The sequence below is a fragment of the Sitophilus oryzae genome, unplaced genomic scaffold, assembly GCF_002938485.1.
Source record: "Sitophilus oryzae breed Bouriz unplaced genomic scaffold, Soryzae_2.0 scaffold_484_pilon_pilon, whole genome shotgun sequence".
Lineage (NCBI taxonomy): Eukaryota > Metazoa > Arthropoda > Insecta > Coleoptera > Curculionidae > Sitophilus > Sitophilus oryzae.
This window is the reverse complement of record NW_022147067.1, coordinates 351,882-377,193: the sequence shown is the minus strand read 5'-3', so window position 1 is coordinate 377,193 and position 25,312 is coordinate 351,882. Positions and strand designations below refer to the sequence as shown.

The window sequence follows — 25,312 nt, the reverse complement described above, 5'->3', positions numbered from 1 at the left end:
ACTATTCTTAATGAACCAACTTGAGAGGAAGCTAAGAGAAAGGTTCTATTGGGTGGACTACAAGAAAAAGGGACATATACATGAGGATCTGGAAGGGCTATAACATTACGTCTCAAGCCATGGAACAATAGGAAACGAAATTCAAAGGAAAATATTACAATACGTGGGATGCAAATTATAGTGCAAAGAATTGAGAAAAAGAATTATTAAAAGTAGTTATAGTTATGATAGTTAAACCATCCGACTACCAAATATATTTAAAATCCACTATTCTGAATGAATAGCAACTACCAACTTGGAAGGAAGCTGCGAGACGATTCTATTGGGTGAACTACAAGAAAGACATGAGTTATTTCACGTCCCAAGCCATGCAAGCCATGTTGGAATAGCTGGGAGTGAAAAAGAAGATAATACAGCACACAATTCTTGTCTAGAAGTAGTTGATATTAAGGTAGTTAAGCCATCTTATCGAACATTTAAAATCCACTATTCTAAATGAATGGCAACTACGATGGCAAAACGTAAATAAATACTTGTACAGTATAAAATTATATTATATTAGCTTAATTTTTATACTAAATAAAATGTGTTACGTTATTTTTGACCTGCATTATATTTATCTATAAATCCCATATCATCAATTAAACTTTTAATAAAGTTTTCCTAATTATAATTAACATTAATTTTAAACTAAAGCTTTTTCATCTTGAATGAGATTTACGAAATAACTTATGAGAAACAATAAAAAAGAGGCTCAGTCTATTGCTTCTGAATATCGATAATAAAACCACATGTTGACTTACTTTTATACTACTAAATAAATGTAGGTGTGAAGTTATTTTAAAGCTGCATTATATTTATTTTAAACCCATCACCAATTATTACTTTAAATAATTTTTTTCTTAAATATAATTAACATTAATTTTAAGCTAAAAACTATCAGAATAATGTTTTCGTCGTCTTGAATGACATTTATGAAATAACTTATGAGAGCAATAAAAAAAAGAGCCTAGTCTATTGTTGCTGAATAAAAATCTGTAAGGTAATAAAAACTGTGACACGAGAATTTTATATATTAGATGTATATCATTATTCACTTAAAAATTTCTAAATCCGCTCCTGGCGTGACCCCCACCAAAGGAACCCAGATCGGAAAAACAGGCAGCCTTCGCGCATTATAAAATAGAGCATTTGTTACCTCTTTCTCTTGGTTTTTGCTACAGAAGCGCCATCCCAATTCTTCCCTTTTTTTGACCATTTTTTAATGCACGGAGTTGTTTCTCCTTACCTCTACACTCCATAATACATAGATGATACATAGGTTACATAAACTACACCCTCTACATAAACTACATTAACTACATCTAATGTAGTTTATGTAGTTTTTAAAAGTAACATGTAGTTTTCCGAACCCTGCTCAAAAGACAGATTCAAAATTCCCAAAATGAATAAGAAAAGTATATTAGAAACATGGGACAGGAATTCAAATTAATTGTTTTCCTTATATGTTTTAAATATAAACAAGAGTTTTAAGATTCTCTATGGTTTTTTATGTGTATTTCTCTCGAAAACTTAAAAAGATTGATGAAGGGCACATCCCTGAGAGAAAGTATTTTTTTCTACTATTGGCCTTAGATTAAGATTCTGGCCAGTGTTGCCAGAATTATACCATTTTAAGAAATAAATTAGAAATAATAGGCTAGGAATTTGTGGAATTTTATTAGTGTCACTTCTGGTGTCACTAGAGAATAAAATTGTTTTTGACAACCTTTTGTTTATTGCATACTTTTTCGCATTCAGCCTGTAAAGTGTTGTATTTATTATTTAATTTATAGCCGAAAAATTATAATTTATTGAATTCAACAAACAGGCCTCTAAAAACTCAAAAGTGTTTATGTTAAAAAAATGGCCGATGGTACTGGACATAAAAATAGACCAAATACGGGAACAGTTCCAAAAATAAAATATTCTAATAATGCTGCAGCTATTCATACCTCACAGGAGCAGTCAAAAGGCCCAAGAATGTCTAATAATTTAGTAAGACTACTTGAATTAGTAACCTATTTATATTTACATCTAACATTTATTGGGCTCAATGTTATTGAAGGTGTTCTAAAAATAATATAAATTATTAATAGAACTTAAATAGGTTGTTCGAGTAAATAGCTCTTTCTTGCAGTCTCCCTTATGGCACACATATGTAGATTCGTCCAATATTTTACAAAATAAACGTAGAAATCAAAGAAATAAGTACTTAAGTATGGATGTTGCTTTAGATGGATCTGAATTACCTAACGGTTTAGCTGCTTATTCAGGTTAATTTATATACAGCTTTTAGTAACCCAATTCTAACATTTATTTTATTTAGTCAACGGCATTACACCTGTAACCAGTTCGTCAAATTCAAGGAGGGATTCTGTAGGTTCAACATTAAAGTGTGATAATGTAACAAAGTATCCAGATAGAAAACAAATTGAAGATAAACTTAGCCAAATTAGGGAATATTTAGAAGTCACAAGCTCACTCATGACCAGCATAAGAAATTCTGACGAACAGGTAATTGTTTACATGTATGTTTAGGTCATATTTGGGTACCTAATATTTTAAATGTTACTTGTCTTTGTTTTAATATTTATGATTCACCTATAATAATTTTTGATTTGCCATCAAGATATTTGACATAGATGAAAAAACTCACTTGCTTCAAATGAGAAATGATTTGCTAGATAGTGAAAAGAAATTAGTGAATTTGTTAGAAGAAATTGATAACAGTGAGAAAATGGAAGCTGCAGCTAACAATACCTTGCAGGTGAAATTGTTGATTTTAAACTGTTTATACAGTGTGTGCTCTAACATAGCTCTAACTTAAATAATCCTTAGGTTTTAAGAAATGAAAACTAATATAAAGGATGTCACTGAAGTGGGGTATATAAATTTGAAGGGTTATGTGGCCCTTTAACTTTAACTGAAAAAAATATGATAAAAAACTTTTATGATATGTATATCAATTCACTTAGAATGGTATGCCAATCTTAAAATTTTTTTTAGTTTTAATGTTATTTTTGAACTTTAAACTTGAAATTTTTCTTTAAATTTACCTTTCTAATGCTCCATTAATGTATGAATTTTGTCACCTGTATACAGGATCTCCCAATATTCCGTGGACATATAACTACTACGTATTTTTGGAATCAACATAAGTCCATTGGACACAATTTACCTCTATACAAAGGTGCTTTGTTTGTCCGTTACAGGGAATCAAACTTTAAAAAAATATACTCATTTTAAGAACCGTTATTCCGATTTAAATGAGAATGTAGGGCTTTCACAGAAATCAAGGAAATGTACGGGAGTGTTTAAAACTACCCCCACCCTAAAATAAAATTTTATTATAAATATTTTCCAACTCTACCGACCACTGATTCTTTTTCAAGGCCAATGAACAATCATGTTCATACAAAATCGACTAGTATACGAACTACAATCGGATGAGATTCTGGGAATGGTCTCGGATTTCACAGCACCAATCCAACTCTTGACGCGCACCTACAACGTCCCGTTTCGGAATAGGGACGAATGGGATAAGCCGAGAAACGGCTTATTACTTGCGGAAATGTGTTGGTACACGGACAGATCCAAAAACGATAAAGGATCTGGCGCAGGAATTTACTGCAGCAGTCCAAAGGCTGAGATCTACCACAGTCTTGGAAAACACACCACAATTTTCCAAGCTGAGCTATATGCGATTGAAACCTGTGTGCCACTGCTGGTAGAACAGCAATACACCGGGAAAACAATAAGCATATTTTCGGATAGTCAAACTGCGTTGAAAGCACTTGAGGCAACGAAAAGCACGTCCAGGACGATTCTTCATTGTAAGAAACTACTCAATATATTAGAAGATTGAAACAAAGTGTCGCTGATATGGATACCGGGACATGTCGGCCTAGAGGGAAATGAACGTGCTGATTCCCTCGCCAAAACTGGTGCAGGCTCGCCATTCGTGAGCCCAGAACCGACACTTAGCGTACCAAAAAATCTCGCAAAAGACAGGCTCTGTGAATGGGTTAGGGGTGCGACGTTTCGGGATTGGTATGACAGTCCCGGAATGGAACATGCCAAGACAATCCTAGCAGGGCCATCCAAACGTAGAACAGATGAACTCCTAAAGGCTGGTAGGAACGGAGCGCGTCTGCTTACGGCACTATACACGGGCCACTGCCGGCTGAGATCACACCTACAGAGGATGGGACTGGTGGAAGACGCCGAATGCCGACTCTGTATGGAAGATGACGAAACAATGAAGCACGTTATGTGTACCAGGTTTGAGGTGTTTGGCAAATATCACCCTCGGACATAACGGCCTATGTTAAAAGGCTGGGTCTTGAGGGTGAACTTTAATGCTCTTTTTCTATTAAAGAACTTGTAGAAACTGAGCCACAATAGGCCCTCGCGGCCGCAGTGGAGTTAGTAAAATACAATACAAATACAATACCGATTCTTTTTCGTAAAATGGTCCTTCTAATATCTACTACATTTTTTGTATCTTGTAAAAAACGCACGCGCAAACTTTTTGATGAAAAAAAAAATTCTGAAGCTGACTTTCAAAAAATGTTTCTTGTCATATCAAGCTAGCGAAAATATGATATGGAATTTTATGTTAGTATATGGTTAGTATCACTAATTATATTTGACAATGAGCTTCATAAAAAGCTTAAAAAACGAAATAAATTTTAATTTAATTAACATTCAGGTATGTTTTGGATTGATGCCCTCTAACGGGAGAAACGAAGTACTTTTGTATAGAGGTAAATTGCGTGCAATTAACTTATTTTGATTGAAAAAATACTTAGTTCTTTTATGTCCACCGAATATTGAAACTTCGCGATTTTTTACAAGAGACAAAAAATGTAGTAAATACTAGAAGGAACATTTTACGAAAAAAAAAATTGATCGTTGGTGGAGAAATATTTATACAAAAATTTAAGTAGGGGTAGTTTTCACCCTTTCCGTACTTTTTCTTGATTTTTATGAAAGTCAAATGTTAACGCACTCAGCAGAACATAGACACTCAATTTATCATTCAGATCAGAATAACGAGTCTTAAGATATTTCAAAATATGTACTTATTTTGTTACTTACCTTTAACCTTACTTACTTTTTACCTTACCTTAGGCCGGATCCACATATGTAGCAAATTGCTGTATCATATCTCCGTCGCGTTGCCCCAACATGTATGATGATCGCTAGTTTGGACGCAGAATTAACGCGATCATATGGTACACCTTTGTGATACCGTATCTGATCGATGCCAATCCGAATTTTTGCGCGTATCTTAACACTGCGTATCGGATACACGTATCACGATCTGTCATTTGGACGTGTTTTGATACAGTAGAACGATACAATTGACTTGATACGCCGTGACCCGTCTTGGGGCGGTTTTTCTCCGATCATCAAAGGGGCATCGAGGGTTCCGTCCTGATAATATAAATGAGAATTGATGAACATGATACGACGATACAAGATGATTTGTTGTACCGTCCACATACACTGATACGCACGCTTGTAAGCTGATACGTATGAATTTTATAAGTATGGACGCTTACTTAGGCACGATATGCATATTCAGTCGTCACAGCCCAAATAAACGTCCATACTTACGACCCATACTCTTGATACGTGATATATGATCCTGATACAATAGAGTGCTACATATATGGACCCGGCTTTACTTACCTTTTGTTCGACTTAAGTTTGATGCTCTCTAACGGACAAACGAAGCACTTTTGTCCGAGGTAAAGTGTGTCCTCTGAACATATTTTGATTCCAAAAATACGTAGTAGTTCTATGTTCATGGAATATTGGGACACACTGTATAGGTATTAGCAAGGGTATTAGGTATTGGGACACACTGTAAAACTTTTTAGTATATGGAGTATTCATCGAAATTCAAATCAATTTTAATGCACTATTTCAATCGCACCCTGTATGTATATATTGTACTAATTTTAGTGAGTAAGTACCCACTTATGTTGATAAAAGAACGTTTATAAATACCTGCCGTGTTAACGAAAAACCCCTTATCTGACGCGCTGAATAAGTTAAGTTGCTGTTTGTTAATACAATGTGATTGAACAAAAACTGCGTCAGCGATGGCTACGAAATGAAGATCTCTGTCATTTTATACGTATTTTCATTTGAACTTCCCCAATACCCAAGATTTTTTTATCGAAGTGAAACTTCTTTATGCGCAATGGGAGTAAAAATGAGAGCCGTGACATGACGGGGCCTTGACACGACACGGCATTGACGTACGAGCTAGCGAGAAAAGAAAGTGGCAAGTCAATGATGAAATTGAGATTGGTCTTTGGAGCGTCGTAATTCGGGGCCTATGTTGAACTAGGGAGCTGAAACTCGGAATGTAGAGCTCCATCTTTTTATGATATTTTGTCGACGTTTCGTGCACTACTAAACAGCATCATCAATGAATCAAATCAAAAAATCGTTCGATTTAAATGAAATTTCATATGTCGATAGATTGGATCAAGGCCAACTTGACCGTGTACGAGACGTGTCACTGTGACAGCTAGTTTTGACGTAAGGAACGTCTGAAGTTGATGTCGTCCGATAGCGACCAAATTTGGTGGGTAGGCTATGTGATCGACGGATATACACTTTATATATATATATATATATATATATATATATATATATATATATATATATATATATATATATATATATATATATATATATATATATATATATATATATATATATATATATATATATATATATATATATATATATATATATATATATATATATATATATATATATATATATATAAGTGTATATATATATATATATATATATATATATATATATATATATATATATATATATATATAATATATATTTATTTTTATTAACATCTTCATCAGGGTGGGACTACCAATAAAAATGTTGGTCGATCAAAATCAGTCAAAGTCGCAGTTTTTGAGATAAAAAAAATTGGAAAAATTTCTTTACTTTGAAACTAAAAGAATTGCCAACCAACTTTTTATTAAATATGGGCGGCTATACGTGCCTCCCGGCGCCATTTTTTTTCGATCATACGGTACTAGTAAATAGGGCACTTTTTAGAATATTTTTTATAATGTATAGATTTATTATATGACATTATAATTCCGAAAATAAAGTCAAAGGTGCTTTTGCTTCTCATGTATTTGGAAAATACTTTTATCGTTTTAATCATACACTTGAATCGTAATTGAAGTTAATTAGGCGTTTTTCCTTAACATGGCAGAATAGGTGACTACTATAGTATATAGTTTAGATGTTCCTTAAGGGAATATATTCAACATTGCATATCATATTATACCGGGTGTTGCATCCTCGTTGGGAACATAGGAGATCCCATGCTGCAAAATTTGAACTGTCGAGATATTGGCTCCCCTATGGATTTTATAGCGATGTCGTAAATAGCCTTTTTAAAGGTCTACATTTGGTAAACACACATGCCAAATTTGAACAATTTTGGACAAGCCGATTTTAGGTAATTTGAGAAAAACTTAATCGATTTTTAAATTAAAACTGAATAGGTAACAATCAAACACCAGTCAAAAACCGACATTCCTTAAGTTGTCAGCGTCATTTTCAAACGTAACTTAATTTTAATAAACTTTTAATATTTAGTACTAGTAATAATTTATTGTTATATACATAAAGAAAAAGTGAACATGATAAAATACGCGGGAAATAGATTAGACAGTGTATCTGACATGTTTCGGTTAATTTTCCCTAAATATTAAAATTTTATTAAAATGACTTTTGACAATGACAAAATCATAGTTTGCAAACCTAAGCTATAGTCCAGTCAGTTTTTGACTGGTGTTTGATTGTTACCTGTTCGTTTTTAATATAAAAATCGATTAAGTTTTTCTCAAATTACACAAAATTGGTTTGTCCAAAATTGTTCAAACTTGGCATGTGTGTTTACCAAATGTAGGCCTTTAAAAAGTCTATTTACGACTTCGCTATAAAATCCATAGGGGAGCCAATATCTGGACAGTTCAAATTTTGCATGGGATTTCCTATGTTCCCAACGACGATGCAACACCCGGTATGTGTAACACAGTAATTTTACTAATATATTTTTTAATATTAAAGAAAATTTGTATTTTATAAAGACATTTTTTTTCTATAAAATTTTACGCTATTTTTTTCTGATATCTAGATTTAAAAACTATTGTTTGTTCTAGGGTTTACCTAATGGCGACAATTCGTCCGAAAATAGTGAAAATGGAATAAAAATTGAGCCAGACATTAATAGCTACGATAATGAGATTTCAGCTTTGAGGGAACAGTCACAACAGCTTTTGCTTAAGCAACATAAAGCCGAAAATAGATTTGTTGAAGCTAGGCATAATCAAGAGAAAATTCTGCTCCCTCATTGTAAATTTTTATTAGGTTTTTAAATATTAAACTAACATTTATTTATTGTAGGTAGTAATCAAGTTAACTTAGATCATCAAAAACTAAACAAAAATATGTCTCTATCTGAGTTTGATTCGGCAATAAAAGATCTAGAGAATAGAGCTAGAAGACTGAACAGAAGCAATGCTAATCAAAATGGTGGCCCAGAGAAGATTGTGACAGAAATGCAAAATCTACATAGTCAATTGGTCACTTTGGCCAATGCCAATAATGAGAGGGAGGAACTCATACATGTAAGTTTTCCATTTCCTCTTTTTATGAGATTTGTAAATGTTTTTTGTAGGTTTTAGATAATAGAGATGCTGAATTGAGACTACAGCAAGCCGAGTTAAGGAACAAACTGTTGGAATTGCAAACTAAAAAGGAACAAGTAGATAATTTGGTTCTGCAGCTTCAATCTTTTGAAGATGAAGAGCCTAATGAAATTGGTTAGTATTAATAAATTTTATTTATTTAACTCTTACTGATTTTATTACAATTTAATATATTTTATTGTAAACCAGGCCTACAGGTTCGTAATATAGTCTCTATGAAAGATCAGTTGGGAAAATTAAAAGAAATGCTGGATATAGTGAACAATGCTGAAAACTCTTCAGCTGCTGAAGTGCAAGCAACCGCAAATGAAATTTGTTTAAGAGCTGAGAATTTACAAAATCAAATTTCTAAACCTGTGCACAAAAGAAATGACAGTTATGTTGAAAATAGGTACTGATAAAATTATTTACTCTAAATTATATATTATTTGTTATTTTTTTTTTAAAGATTGGATAATCATGTCTCAAATGACACATATCAGAAACAGTTAAACAAATCTCAGCGAAATCAAGGGGCAAGACCTAAACAAAGGACCAGCAGCATAAATGAAAAACTCGCATTAAAATCCGAGCTGGAAGCTAAAAAACGAGAATTAGAAGAAATAATGGGAAAGCATAAAGGTAAGAGCGTTTGCAATATTCATAAGTTTTATATAATAATCAACTTGTTACAGCTGGAACTTCAAATTTAAATCATGATGTTATTGGTAATCCAGATAATGATATGTCTTGGAAACCGTCTATTTTTTGCCACGATCAAGGTAGCGATGATCGACTGTCTAGGTAAGATTTTTTACTAAGTATTTACAGGGTGTGCAGTGTGCAACAGAAGTTCTTAACAAATGTGATTTGTTTATTAATTATTGTGTGAATTATTATAAAGTGAATGTCATGAATAGGACAGTGGTTTTGAATTTGTGTCAAATTTCATAAATTTACATACTTTTCAGAAAATATATTCTTAATATTTTTCCAAGGATTTTCATGACAATGGTTTTTTTTTTGTAAAGTTCTGTAAAACAAGAATAATTCCTAATGCTACAATATCCTCTCTGTAATGTTTGCAAATAATCATAAAAATTAAAAGTAACATTGAATATGTTAAGTTAAAAACCACGTTGCAATGGCTTAATATACCGGGTGCGTCTCAAAAGTGGCTCACCTGTATAATTTTTATATTTTTTCAAATAAAAAACGAGATTTTATATGTTAGTATAGGACATATAAATTGATTGATTGACGTATTGAATTGTTTTTGGCCACTTCCTGTTTAACCGGAAACTAGATCTAGAGTGCCATGGCTATGTTAAAAACACGAATTCTTAATCAAAGAGCCTTGGAAAAATAGACTTGATCTTCTAATGTTTTTAGTGTCTTATTAGTCCTGGCTAATTAGAAAATGCTCAAATCGTATGTTTAATAATATATCAACTTTTGTCAAATGGAACGATGGTGGCTCATTAGCATATTTGGAAAAAGCATTTTTTTACGAATAATTTGATACCACACACTTGGTATTTTGAGTCAAATTTTTGTTACGAACCGCAAGTTATAATTTCAAATAAACCATATGCGAAGATGTCAAAAGTTGACATATGATATCTCATTCTTTCCAAAATGTTATTTTCTATCGAATAAATAAAAAAATACCGAGGGTGGCATTTAAAAATCAAAAGTTGTAGTCATTTCCGGTGAAACAGGTAGTGACCGAAAACAATTGAATACGTCAATCAATCCTAATTTCTGTCATATACTAACATACCGAATCTCGTTTTTTTAATTGAAAAAATAAAAAAAGTATAGGGGTGAGCTACTTTTGAAACGCACCCGGTATATTACAGCCTCCTTAATAAGCTATTTTAAGCTAGTACATCTTGCATTGTTTCACACAATATTGTAATTTTACAAAATTGTTTAGAAGTATTAAATGCATATTATCAACTGATATTTTTTCAGAATTCACTTTTGTGTGTTTACAAATGAAATTTAATCCATAAATACAATTTTGTAATAAAATGCCATGTTTTTTTATCTACTTCGCTAAACAATAATTAAATAAAACCACAGTGCAAACTTCCAGTGAACTAGAGTTTTTATTTAGAAAGTTTTTAAAGTTACATTGAATGTGTTGAAGTTTAAAATTTTAAATTATTAATATAACAGTGTAAGTTAACATTGTTATTTTCATTTTAATGCGGAACAGTAAAATAATTAAATAATAAAATTATTACATTAGACATTATTTTTACAGAGAATCATTCATATAAAAAGTATATTTTCCCAAGTTATTTTTCTATCAAGCATATTTTCTAATAGATGACATTAGAGGGCGACACGGACAAAATTATTATAATCATTTCTACGCCTACCTTTTCTGTACCTAAACAGCTTTTTATATCGTATTTTTCGCTATTTTACAGTAACGGTGATGAAAATGAATATTCTGAAATCCAAGACGGTGGAAATGTTATCTTTCCACAACAGACCAACTATTTTCAATCAAATTTAAGCAAGAGATTACGCGACAGTCAGTCAGAATGTGAAATACCGACTGAGAGAATTCAATCGTTTTCTCGCACTCCTGAAAGAAACTTGAGGAGTTTGTCATCAAACACCTCAGAATTTGTAAGGGAACAACAAAGATTGTCCAATAAACAAGACAAAGTAAGTATAGTTATATATTTATAATATATTTGCTATTTTGTTTCGCTGTTCGAAAGTTTACAAATAGGAATTTCTTATTTGATATCTTATTTTCTTGTTTAAACCCATCAATATTCTCAAAATTACAACGAGCTACGATTAAAATACTAACAACGAGCTACGATTAAAATACTAAACGAATAGTAAAATTGACCAAACTAACTACTCACTTATTATTCAATAATTACGCATGAAATACTAAAAATAGTTCAGAAGAATATACATGCCATTTATATCAGTCTATAAGTTCAAAAAAAAATTAGAACAGATGAAAGTCTGAATAACTAACATAGAAATTCGGAACAGCAATAGGACAAAAGAGGAAATTAAACTCAAATAAATTAGAAGTTATGAGCTGTTATTACTTTTTACTCTGCCCTGTAAACTTAAGCGCGAACATAACATAAGAAACTATTTGGATTCACACTCGTCGAAGCTCATCCTCCCTACCTCTCTATTTCTATTTGTAGTGTATTTTCTTTCTCTTATATAATTACTATTTATACAGGGAAGAATCAAGGGTAGTCATTATTTAATATCTGTTACAGCTTCAAAAGCAACTGGAGCTGATTAAGACGGTTTGCGATTCAGTCCTGGGAGAAATCCCTAACAATCAGCAACAATCCAACTTTCAACAAGTGAGAAACAATATAACGCCCTCTTCCGTCTACTCTGAACAGCAGGGACCGTCTTCCACTTTTAGAACATCTCAGAATCAATTAAATGTTTTTAATGGAAATGGCGATGCGCCTTGGTCTCACGGACAATCTAACTATAACAATCATAACGAATCCAACAATTACCAAAACTGGTTAACGACAAACACGTTACAGACGCAATCGTTTATGTTGAACACGTTGAACCAGTGTTGCCAGATGCTGTGGTTTCAACAAAGGGAGTTGGCGGCATTGAGAAGTACCGTTACAATGGTAAGTATACAAATATACAGGGTGGTTCGAACTGTATTCCGGAAACTTTCGCAGCATATTCTACATATAAAAATAAGTAAAAAAGTTTGTATAAATGTATGTTCGAAAATGCTTAGTTTCGGAGATACAGGGTGTAGAAGTTTCATTTTTATTTCAATTTTATCCAAATAATTTCTGAAGTAATTTGGATGAAAATTGGTGTCTTGAAGTTTTTTAACATGAAAATTTTGATTTTGATATCAATTTGATTTCTACTTGTAGAGAGCGCCACCTACTTATTTTTTTAACCAGTTTGAAGAATATTAACTTTTCGTCCATACCTGTATAAAACTACTGAGTGAAAAAATATACATTTACGACGTTTTTTACGTAAAAAAGGTCTCTTGGTAAAAGTCGCTACGAGTAATGGTTCTCGAGATATTTGGAATCGAAATTATCGTTATTCATTATATTATTACTTTTCAAAACAGTTAAGACACGTGTAAGTGGCGCCCCCTACAAATTGGAGTCATATTGACGTCAAAATCAAATTTTTCATGTCAAAAAACTCCCAGACACCAATTTTCTTCCAAATATTCACGTTACTTCAGAAATTATTTGGATAAAATTGAAATAAAAATGAAACTTCTACACCCTGTATCTCCGAAACTAAGCATTTTCGAACATACATTTATACAAACTTTTTTACTTATTTTTATCTGCAAAATAATGCCACCGAAGTTTCCGGAATACCGTTCGGACCACCCTGTATATCCTCTTAATTTGGGCAGACAAATTCTTCACTTATTGTGAGGTTCTACTCATAGTCCGTAAACTAATATTTTGATGGTGAGCGCAGCTGAAACGCGTAGAAAGATATATGTATTTTTATTAAAAGCCTTAAAACTTAAGCCCAATAAATATCAATTGTTACCTCTTTGACGCATTTTAACGGCATAAACAGCTCATCATGATCTTTCCTGTTCAAAATAATTGTGGAGAGGCGAGACAAGTTACTGATTCCGACTATTTAGTGATTTTGGCATTTTACTGCAATGAAAATCGCTCTTTTAACTAAACAAAGTGCAGATTTAATATCATATTTGTCAAACAGAACTTTAAAATTATATTCGAAAATGCCACATATCGGATTTGCAAAAAAAAAACTTATGATAAGCCTTTATTATATATAATAAAGATATATATAATAAAGATATATAGTATAAAGCCTTTTTATTGGCAAATTCGTTTACTTGATGCAATAGCATGCTGTCTTTTAACAATGATAAAATTATAAGATAAATGAAAAGTACACCCTAAGTTTTAAACTAATTTTTACCTATTTTGGGAATAGTTTCAACATCTTTGGTGCCATACACGCCAAATTTTATTGATTTCTTTATATGTTTCTTTTGTGAAGGACCCTATACACAACAGATTCTCATAATCTCAATTATTTTTTGCAGCAACTATACGTGTGTTTAGTTTTAAGACACATTTTGTTTTGCAGCTCCAAGAACGATTAGACGTTCATCCGTACCCTATTCAGGCCATGAATGATCAAAACATGCCGTTGAATCTACAAGTCCCCTATCCCTCTAGCGTCGTCCAAAACCAGATTCCCAACAACAATCTCCGTCCTCCCGCTCCCACTAAAACTAACCACCAAGTGTCCGCGGCCTGCTCCATGCCCAACCTTAACCAATATAACCCCGCAGCAGTGGCCTCTAACAACGATCTGGCTTCTTTCGCTAACGTAGCCGCAACAGCAGCCCCATCCGGCGTGCCTAATAGCGGCCTGCTCGAGTCCTGTCTCAATAATCTGAGCCAGTTGAACACGTCGCAAAGCATCGATCACGCTAACAACGTTCTGCATGCCGTCAATTCATCTAATCTGAACCATCAGGCCCTACCTGCTCAGATGTGGAACGGGCAGGCCTTGAATAATCAAGTAGCGCCTGGCAACAGAGCTAACAATTATTGGGACAATTTTAGAAGGTAACCCCATCGTACACGTAGCGACATTATGTATTTTAGTTAGTTTTTGTGTGTTTTATTTATTTATTCGTAGTTTATGTTGTGATATTTTCTCTCTCAACTATTCCTCCTTTTATCCTTTAAAATTATCCTTTTAATATTGGTGTAAGAGACCTCAGATCATAATTTCAGGTGAGTATCTAAATATATATTTGGCTATTTTTTTGTGTGTAGGTCGCATAAACGTTCACAACGTAAAGTTTTTTTACATAATATTGTAGCAGGTTTATTACTTCAAATATTCTGCAAATTTAATCAATAAAACAAAGCAAATAAGAATATCAAAACCACTACGAAACTTCATTCTTTTGAGCAATAGTTGGATTAACCGACAAGAAGCAGCTTATCTTTTTAACAATGTATCTCTTCCTGTCGTTGGAAATAATAATAATTTAAAATATACAGGAAGAACAGGGACCAATACAAAATTACTTTTACCATGCCCAATATCAGGACCAATCATTTTGCCATATGTCATACCATATGACATATTGAAGTAACATCTTGACAGAGAAAATATATTTGGTTAATTTATAAATACATCATTATTGGACACTTATTCAGAAACAACCTGTAGCGTGTAACGTTTCAATTAGCGTAGAAGGTTGTTTGTCTAATTTCAATGTAAGCATTTAAAACGTCAAAATTAATGGTAGTAGATTTCAATTAGATTGAAACAAAAGCTTCATTCAGAACCTTCGCATTTAGTGGAATAAATTAGTGGTTTCAATTATTCTTTATACTTTTTAGTTTACGATCATTCACAATGTTTAAGAAACACTGTTAAAATTAATATAATATCCTAGCAACAGCTTGCGTTAGCCAATTGTATACATAGAGAAAGCCTAATATTTTGCTTATAAAACAATCAACTATTGATTTCTAACCACAATTTCTCTTGACGGAGGATAGTCGAAGGCCAAAATGACATTTGTCGCAAATTTCGAAGTATAATTAGTGGAAAAGTCAAAAGTCTGATTACTTTTTCTATTAATTGAAAATGTCAGTGAAATTACGCTGTACTGTTACTCAGAGGTCGGGTAAAGCGGGTGTGTGGCCGAAGGAAATATATATTATATATTTCCTTATTATATATTCAGAAATCTGCCTAAGGCTTAGCCCGATCCTGTCGTGTTAAGCCGCACCCCAAATTCCAAACACACGTGCTTTGAATAAGGGTTGATTAAGATTTGCAGAGCTTCAGCATTTGCTATAAAATAGCGAGAAATTTGTTACAAAACCGTATAAATTATATATCACTGTAATCACAAAACTTTAATCTATTTCCGTATTGTAACGGAATTTTAAATTATGTCTTTATTTTCGAGAAAATTTAGTCCGAACATAAGGAATATTTTGTTGATGTTGATGACCATCAAAATCTTAAAAATAAAAAACTTGTCTAAAAATGTGCTACAATACCAATATATTATAATCCTTTATCTTTAATTTCCTTCTTCATTTGTGTAAAAATACCTAGCCAGTTTTACATAAAGCGTTAAATGCCGAAAGCTTATTTTGCTACTGTTTCGGACTAGTTAAATGGACTCTTAAGTATTTGAAGTAGTTGAAACCATTAATTTATTCCACTAATTGCAAGGTTCTGAATGAAACTTTAAGCAATACTTGTCTATTTACTCTTCCTTGGTGTAGGTAACAAATTATCAATTAAAATCAAGTTTCAAAATACTTATATCAATTTGTAATAATTATTTACATAGTTTAAAAGAGCAAAAATTCCACTGTCGGTAATAATTAATATAAAAATAATTTTAGATCCAAATTATTTAATTTTAGACCTAATGTAGGAACTGCTCTAGCAAATTAAAGCCACGTTTTTCAGCTATTCTCGCCAAAACCAATTGTCGGCAAAAAACAGCGAGAGCGGCTTCCAAAATTCAGCTTCGGGAATTGACAGGACGCAGAACCCGTTCCCTCTCACCGCGGGAACGTCGAAAAGCAATTCCGAACATTCATCGACCAATTCCCAGGAACATACGCCTCGAAAACGAGTCCTCAAAACCACCAGACACAACACGGAAACGGCATCGAGAGCCTCAGAGCATCAAGCTCCTCCCCCTGACGTTTTAATAGTGAATCAAAACAGGCACAAACTGGGCTGCGACCAATCGGAGATTGCCGGTTTGGCGCAGCTCGAGCAACATCGTAACTTGGAAGAGTTGGAGCTGGGTCTACATCGATTGTTCAATATCAGCCATCCTAGGTCGTTAATAGATGGTGCTGAAGATGATAGTAATGGTCTTAGAACGATCGTTCCTGAACGAAGACAGAACGAATGGCACAACGAACAAACGAGTCAACGACCCAAAAAGTAAGATTTATAAATGTCATATCTTAAAAATATATACAGGATATAATAAAATATTGTACCAAACTTCAGTGGGTGATTCTACTTATAAGAATAAAAGAAAAAGTTCCTATGAACATATGCCTTCAGATGATTCTTGAGGAATTTAGGTGCAGCTCTCGAAAGGATAGATAAAATTGTTTTTTGTTTATTTTTAAGATTCGTTGGTGAACTATTTTTCTTGAAATAAAGTATTCAATGCCAAAGCAAATGGTGACAGTGTAAAATTTCGTAATAGTTCGTAAAGGGTAATTTCTCAGAGGGGTATAATTTTGTTCATTAACTTTTTTTATTTTTATTTTCTAGTTTGGTACACTATTTTTTTCACTCTGTATAATAGAGGCTAAAATGATATACTTCTTCTCATGCAACTGAGCGGAAAAATTTCAATTTTTGAGTTCAATTACTTTTTATTTCTTCCTTACTAGTATAACATTCCTTGACTATTGTCAGGAATTACATCAAAATTTTGTTAATGTGGACAAAACTGTTCTAACTAATATCAGTCAGAACGTTACTGTTGGTTAAACAGTTACAGCTTAAAATAAAAGTTTTTTTTAGAAGTAACAACTGTGATTTATAAGTAGCAGTTATATAAAACAGGTTGTTTTGCACCATTGATTTGCACCATCTCTGATTTGCCTCTTATCTTGCCTATTTATAGAATATTCTTCAATGACTAAAAAATACAAGGACATGTAACTCTCATATACGGACTGTAGCAGAATGTGATATTATATGTGATATATATGTGATATTAGACGCCAATTTTTTGTTTGCAACGAATGAGTCATCAGCTGATCATCAGCGACAATTTCAGCCATTTTTAATAGTTAATAGTGTGTAGTGAACTTTGTATAAACTTTATTACTATAGTGATTAGTTCAGCTTTCAAGTGTAAAAGCCGCAGCGATAAGAAAAAGCCAGGAGTTACGTTTCATAGGTAAATGAACAGTTCACTCATCTTTCGCGTTCATATTTTTAGCGTTTTCTTAGTGAATTCGATAATTATTTTTCGCGTATTATATATATACTTGATATGTGCTATACGTCGATACTAGTTTTGTACCTTTTGTTAAAATTTTAATACGTTTTTTTCGTAATTAATTAGTATGATACCACCGCATACACCATAAGCGTAGTCAAAACATTTATCAAAAACGGCACGGCCACGGCACTGTTTGGTGGTTTGGTAACAATTTGGTCTTGGGTGTTATTAGTCCTTGTATTCTTTAGCTATTGATATTCATAAGGTGCGTCCACACCAGCTGCGCCGCACAATACATTTTTTTGATGTGCATTTTTTTAGCGCGCACAAAAGTATATCTTAAAATTATATTTGTTCTTTCAAAGTTGTAGACTAAAATAAATCATAATAATCTCTTAAGACACTATACAATTTATGAATAATAGTCTTTTTAAAATCTCCTGAGAACTAGTATGGTTAATTCATCTGTCATTGGATTTCAAACTTTGGAATGTGAGCATTACGCAGACATATTTTTTTAGGAATAAGTTAGTTGACGAACTGCGTGAGAATGTTTACAAAGAAGTAGCCTCTTTGATATCAGCCAACGAAGCCAGACCTCATTTTCTCATACAGTTATTCAAAGACCTCAAAAAAATAGAATCCGATTCGCTAAGACTGAAAATTCTCCAGTCCATTCAAAACATTCTGACTCAGTCTCTGCCATCCCAGCAAAATGCCAATCCAAGACAGGTAGAATAATTTTAAGGCTCTTGTATCATATTCTTTTTCTTTTTTACTAATTTTCACTAGCGAGTAAAGTCAAATGATCAAGTCACTTGAATTCATTTCGCATGAATGTAATATGACTACTGTTTAACTTTAGGCGTCCAAGTGGTGTTTTTAAAATAACAGAAGAAATTTCTGTGGATTTTATTAATACTTATGAAAAATATTAGTGTAATTTATAGCTGAAGCTGTGGAGAAATAGCGTTACGCATTAATGTGTCTTGATTTTTAATTCTGGGTACATATTTTTCCAACTAAAAATTAAATGGGTTTGCATCCACCCTTAAAATTTGTTTGTAATCTCTAGGATCTAACTGAAGCTTAGGTATTAAATTATTAGATGCACCATAAGTAGTTCTGCGACTAATTGCGACATTTTCTGGTCCATATTCTTCTTTTATTTCTAGTTTTTTTTTCGCAATAAACTTTCTGTCAATTCTGTTGGCAAAATTTTGCCTGTTCGAAGTACAGCCTTATGCACTTTGGCAACTTTACAACATACTAACTAGCAGAAGCTTTTTGATATCAAATGCGTAAACACGTAATATTATTTCAAGCCATTTGAATTCCTGTTACTTGATCAGTTCACTTATGAAGATAGACCTCTATTCGATTTTAATAATTTTGCATTTGTGTATACCTTATTTCTTTTAGTTGACGGAGTCTGACTCATTGACATTGTCAGAGTCCTCTGAACAAGCTTCAGTGTGGTCAAGGCCTACCAAGCAATTCTCATCAGACATTTTAAATATGCGCTTGGTATGTCAATTAAGACAAAAAAAATAACTTTGGCATGTATTTTTTTTTCTTTACCATTCCAGGAGTCTGACGAACCATTGCTCCAAAATTCTTATAAAGAATTAATTTCTTTGCTAGATAACACTGAAGATGAGGTCATGGGAATCAGTCTTTTAACGACTATAAAACAGGTGTTTCTGGAATCTGAGTTATTCAAGGAATCTGTGAAAGATACCGTGTTTTTAAAACATTTTTCGAATGTCTTAGATGATGTACTAGAACAGTATCTCGGCAAAAAGTAAGTATAAAAAATTGCTGCTAATAAGAAGTTTCACTTCAAATATGAGTTTGTACTAAGAGCTGGCAAAGGTTAGTCTTGGGTCGAGATTTCCTAAGTAAGAGCACAATGCGTTTATAATGTACCGAGCAAAGAGAAAATAGTAAAAACGTTGTCAAACGCATGAAATAAACCGAGAAACTGTGCACATTTCTAAGAGACCCAATCAGTACCTCTGTCAGTACTTAAAGTTCTAGGGAAAGGTGCACATCATGCGTTCAGCTTCACGATTTAATCACGTCTGGTGATCCTTTATTTGTTTATTTATTAACGAGTCATTGTAATTTTCCCTATAGCTTGAAAATTTTAAATGCAAGTTAGAAACACTTGCATTTTTGGTAAAAATGGTAAAAATAAGTGGAATTCAGTTGGTGTTCGACAGTGGTCGCGCTATTAGAACTCTGAATTCACAAATTGAAATCTATTAGAAATAATTGATTGTAGTTTTTTCAAAAACTTTCTTAACATTTCTGCTATATTTTCTTCGCAGACAGTATGTGAAAATCTTTATAAATAAAAAAGTTACACGATTGCTGAAAATTGCTACCCACTAAAAGTAAGTGAATGGGTTGTTTAAAATTTTTGAATAGAATAAAGCAACCTTATTGAATTTTTCTTATTTAAACATATTGTACAAGATCCGATTTTCAAAATAAAAAGGTTTCAGTATCTAAAGTGATTCTTAAGTTCTGGCGTGTTATGTGTTAAAAAGTTGAATTTTTAAATTATCGGGATTGTTGACGTTTTCTCGTTATCAAAAAAATTGACACCTTAACGATATTCTTATAATTCCATTTCGGATGCTCAGAAACATATCTAATTATTTTATCTAGTTATCTTTTCGAAAAAAGTCTTTTAAAAATAAGCGGTTTGCGATCGTGATTTTACTTTACTTCATAGAGAAAGACCGGATAGGAAAAGATAGGGCAACGCCGCAACAGCACACCGTCGCATTTCTCTCACTCCGATTTATAAGATCCCTATGCGTTTTACTTCCACACATGTAAATACCGACCCAAAAGTAACAGTTGACAGCACGGTATATATTCTAATAAAAATAAATAGTGCGTTCAAATTTTAAACGAATATTTATTTCTTAGAAATTTAATTTGGTAATAGTTTCGAGTTTCGACGACTTCGTGCACGCCAACTTTTTATATATTTTATATATTTCACGACATCATACTAAAGGCGTATTAATATTTTAGGGTCCATGACATAAAAATACATCTCATCCAGACTATAGGAGATTTCTTGCAAGGAGAACTATCTTTTATTCATTTAATACAAGAGACTATACCTGAAACCCGGGTGAGTCAAGACAGAAAGGATTCTATACACTCAAATGCTGCATATAGTGTTGCTAGTACATTGTTTGATATTCCGAATCAAGGTATTTTTTGTATCGTTGTGTTGTTACTTTTGTTTTTAATTAAATGGTCGTTTAGATGCTTTACAAAATGGCGATAATATTCAAAATGGCGATTTGGCAGAAGCAGATCAAACTAGGATGGAAGAAAATGAGTTAGACGAGGAGGGCGCTGTTGGAGGATTTGTGGAATCTGAGGAAGATGATATGAAAATTATGTCGCAGGTAATGTTTTTGCTGGAAAGATCAATAGAAGTTGCGCTCTTGAAATTTATATTGCTATACAGTGGGGCTAATATGTATGGAAACGGTCGATTATTGGGCAAAGTATACGAGGTCCCAAAAGTTGTAGGGTTTTTAAATGCCTAACATCTTGTAATAAATTTAAGTATACAGGATCCGTCATAAAGTCGTGGCAGCTCAAAGATACATTTTTTAAATGGAACCCCCTGTATATTATTGGGTATTTCAATTCTTCCTTCGATTTTAAACAAAAATTGTAATACACATAATGTACCTAAATCCAACCGTTTCCGAGATATCGAGTTTTGGTTTTGAAATGTTAAACGAAAATTTTGTAATTTCTAGACTTGATGCAAAAAAAAAGTTCTATATTGGTGGGATACGAACCTGGACCTTTCGATCGCAAAGCGATGGCCTTATCAATAAAGCTACAGCTGTGGCTATAGTTAGGCCATATATTTATAAAGTAACTGTATCAAGTCCACCCTGAATTCTGTGAAGCCGAGCCGGTGAAATGGGTATATTCCTACTGAAGGAATTCGCATAAGTCGCTCAGTTAGGCGTGCTCAAGCGTAGTGCGCAAGCCTGAATTTTGAATTATCGAGTAGACCAATAAGAGACTAGACGCTAGAGATGATGCTAGCACCAACTGTTCATTCGTCCAATTTCGTACGGCTTTCGTTTGCGCTCCCGTTCGACATATGGCAAATCCTCAGAGTAAGGCCTAATCGATATTCGGAATTTTGGAGTTGCGCTATTGCGCCAGATTGCCTAACAGATGAACTTATGTGAAATATACATGGACCGGTTATCTAGTTGTCTCTAACTCGGCTTCAACTCCAACATATTGCAGAGATAGGCGATAATCTGTATAGAGTTTATAAGTATATGAGCTAGGCGTTACTTTTCGCCGTTCGACCGAAGACAAATACGCATCCGCAACTATGCCATTCCTCCAATATGGCAACCGCCTGTAAAGTTTGGCAACATTGGTTTGGCAGCGAATTAAGGATCATATTCAGACACGATATCCGTCATTCAACATTGTCTCATTTAATCCGTCAGTTGAATTCTTTGAATAAGAAGACTAAGGAAGGAGCATATTAAAAATCTTAGGGCCACCGCGATGGGCCTCAAATATGGCCGACTTAAATTCCGGTTTATCAGTGCCGTTCTAATTTTATTTAAAAAATGTAAAACTATGATGTAGGGTAGACGTGGGGTAGACACAATATTTTTTTTTTATTTTACGTTGTGAATAAATGTTGGTAGTTATTAAAATTGTTATAAAAATATAAAATTCTAATAAAAATGGATAAGTTATAATAATTATTTATAACCATAAACATCCGATACGCTACTGAAGCAGGTAAGTCAAATTGACGTATCTAAATTCTTTGACATTTAATCTTTGACAAGTAGTAAATAAAAGCAAAAATGCAAGAAAAAATATATAATTAGTTAATTTAAGTGAATTTCATAAATGATCGGTTTACTACACGTATGTATATTATATGGTCACTTACTAGCGAAACGTTGTTCCATTATTTAACTCGATTTTTGCCGAGATCTACCGCACGCTACACAACCAACTATTCTAGAGTCTTTTTCGATAAATCGCGATAGTGTCACTGTTAATTTAAGTTCTGCCACAATTTCCATCTAGATTTACTACCTTTATACAACTATCAGTAGTAGAATAAATAATAAATAACATAAAATAAGCTCCGTAAAGACTGACAAATCCACAAAATTTCAAATCAAATTCAAATGTGTCAAATGAATCGTCAAACAGAACTGTCAAGGATCCCCACCCTAGGGCATGGTACAAAGAAAACAAGGTATGATCGATAGCGGCTCCAATTTCGTTAAGTTTGCGCATACCACCTGTGACGTCATACGCCATACAATAAAATATCCATAACAATCTGTTCGACAATTTGGAATTGGCGCGCAGAGCTAGCCGACCAATGGTGCCGTTTATCACCTGTGACGTAGTGACCAACCTGCGCAATATCATACCTTGTATTCTTTGTATCATGACCCTAGAGTGCTTTTTCCGCCCACCATGCATTAATACGTGGATAGCATTATGCTCCTTCCTTAGTCTTCTTATTCAAAGGTTGAATTCAATTCAAAATTATGTTACCTTAGAGAAAATTAACGAGTAGAAGCAAAATGATCCTAAATTAGATACAAAATGGATGAAGATTTTACAGCATTTTTCTTTGCAAGATATTTTTTACTAATAACACACAAATAATAATTGAATTTTGTTTGTCGGGTACTAATGCTTATAAAGAAAGAGTATTGACAGTGATCAGCAAGTTGTAAACAGGTACAGAAAATTACAAAATGCAGTATGATTTGTCCGATGAATATTTTGTTTAAAAGTAAGTGATATATTTTTAAAAACAATTCATTCCTTCGAAAAATATGCGAGTTTTTCTGCAGAATAAATTATTTATAGTACAGTCAAGTGTGAGGTTGCCCACTGAGGACGCCCGCATTAGTGCATTTTATGAGTAGTTGTCATATTTTGGAATTTTCGTACTTTATTGTAAAATATCGCATGATCGAAAAAAAAACGGCGTCCAGTTGGCTGGGAAATGACGATCGATGACACTCTAAGAAAATTTGAAATAGGGAACCTGATGTGTGTGAGCGCAATTTTGTTTGGTCTATATTTTATTTCAGGATATATATGTAATTTTTTAAAATAAATTTTAGGGTCATTCTGAAGAAGTGCTAAATGGACCTTCAATAGATTTTCCCTCGAGTAGTGAAGGTTTAGATCAAGTTCCAACTAGATTACAAACGAAAATCAAATCAGGTGCTGCCACTCCAACTAAAGGTATTAAATTATATAATACGATCGGAAAAAAACGGTGTCAAGTTACCCTAGATTTGATGAACTTTTTTGATTATAATTTTTGTTATTAAAATTATGAGGCATATGACATTGATCAAAATTTCTGAGGTAACCTGATACCTTTTTTTAGTTTTGTATCATATGGTATATGGCATAGTTAGAATTGTTTCAGATGTTCTAAGTGCACATCATGATGTGGAGCCCTACTGAAACAAACTTCATCTGACAAAGTTCCTTAAAGAATTAAAGTTAGAAGCGAAATCATCGAAATTTGAAGAAACATTTCTAATTAAGAAACTGTATAAGAATACTGATATAAATTTCATATCATAAGTTATTAAAAAACTGTTATACAACATACTTGTCTGTGAATATAAAATCATTAATAATAAACAAATATTTATCTCCTATATATCAAAAATGTTATCTCTATACTAAAATTACTGTTTATAGTTAGAAATTTTTAATTATGGAGGTTTTTTGAAGGATACACCAATGTTTCACTTCTTTTAATTCATAAGGAAGTTATTTGCCTGTATAAAAAATGTGATAAATCTTAGTTGTATTCTATTCTTATAAAAGTGGGGATGAAGAGCCAAGTGAAATTGTTCGATTCAATATTTTTTCCTATCCATCACATTTTAAAAACAAATTATTAGATATTTTTATTGTGTATATTTGCCTATTTTATATAATTTTTATTTAGATTACTCTTGGCTTTTACTGCTCTCAAATGTTATTTAGATCTGTTGCATAAAACTGGTGAGATTTTTTGAGGATATTTATTTATTTCGTTTTATACTGTTTCATTTCTCACATATATTAATTTGTTCATTTGATTCACTTTTCTGTTAATCTGTAAATCCTGGACTATTGTTAATAACACTAGTGATTTTATCTGGCAGGTCATTATTCCATTCTTGTAAATGTATGTTTTAATTAATTGTTTTAAGATATTTAGTCTCATAAACTGAATATGTATGATCGAAAAGTTTTTCATTTCTGATTTCTTATATAAATACTGGTATGAACTTAACAGTTTATTTATTAATCAAGTTTAATTTGATTGTATCGCATTTCGAATAGTACATTATTTTTCTCAAAACATTAAATATATACATTACTGATATGAGCAAAGATAAATTTCAATAAATACTTATATTCT

The 25,312-nt window shown here is 32.7% G+C and overlaps 1 protein-coding gene across 3 annotated transcripts; it reads left to right on the top strand.

Annotated features, from left to right (window-relative positions):
- Positions 1–1,716: 1,716 nt before the first annotated feature.
- Positions 1,717–25,312, top strand: LOC115886373 (pericentriolar material 1 protein). Of its 3 annotated transcripts, none has more exons than XM_030905479.1 (21): positions 1,717–2,037; positions 2,180–2,315; positions 2,369–2,556; positions 2,672–2,809; positions 8,268–8,460; positions 8,512–8,735; positions 8,786–8,930; positions 9,006–9,207; positions 9,265–9,437; positions 9,491–9,599; positions 11,237–11,480; positions 12,068–12,448; positions 13,938–14,425; positions 16,308–16,796; positions 18,342–18,552; positions 19,243–19,347; positions 19,410–19,624; positions 20,872–21,056; positions 21,112–21,257; positions 24,006–24,129; positions 24,309–25,312. In XM_030905479.1, the coding sequence occupies exons 1-21, from the start codon at positions 1,906–1,908 to the stop codon at positions 24,326–24,328; spliced, it is 4,248 nt and encodes a 1,415-aa protein (XP_030761339.1). In that variant the 5' UTR covers positions 1,717–1,905; the 3' UTR covers positions 24,329–25,312. The 3 variants fall into 3 exon arrangements, with proteins under 3 accessions (XP_030761339.1, XP_030761338.1, XP_030761340.1); XM_030905478.1 differs by having other exon boundaries at positions 1,718–2,037; positions 24,320–24,530; XM_030905480.1 differs by lacking the exon at positions 2,672–2,809 and having other exon boundaries at positions 1,718–2,037; positions 24,320–24,530.

What these genes read in the sequence shown, in the direction of transcription:
- LOC115886373 (XM_030905478.1), top strand. Translation starts at nt 1,906, where the DNA reads ATGGCCGATGGTACTGGACATAAAAATAGACCAAATACGGGAACAGTT. An exon ending in CAGCTAACAATACCTTGCAG is followed by an intron (nt 2,810 to 8,267) that starts GTGAAATTGTTG and finishes TGTTTGTTCTAG; the next exon opens with GGTTTACCTAATGGCGACAA. An exon ending in GAACAGTATCTCGGCAAAAA is followed by an intron (nt 19,625 to 20,871) that starts GTAAGTATAAAA and finishes TTAATATTTTAG; the next exon opens with GGTCCATGACATAAAAATAC.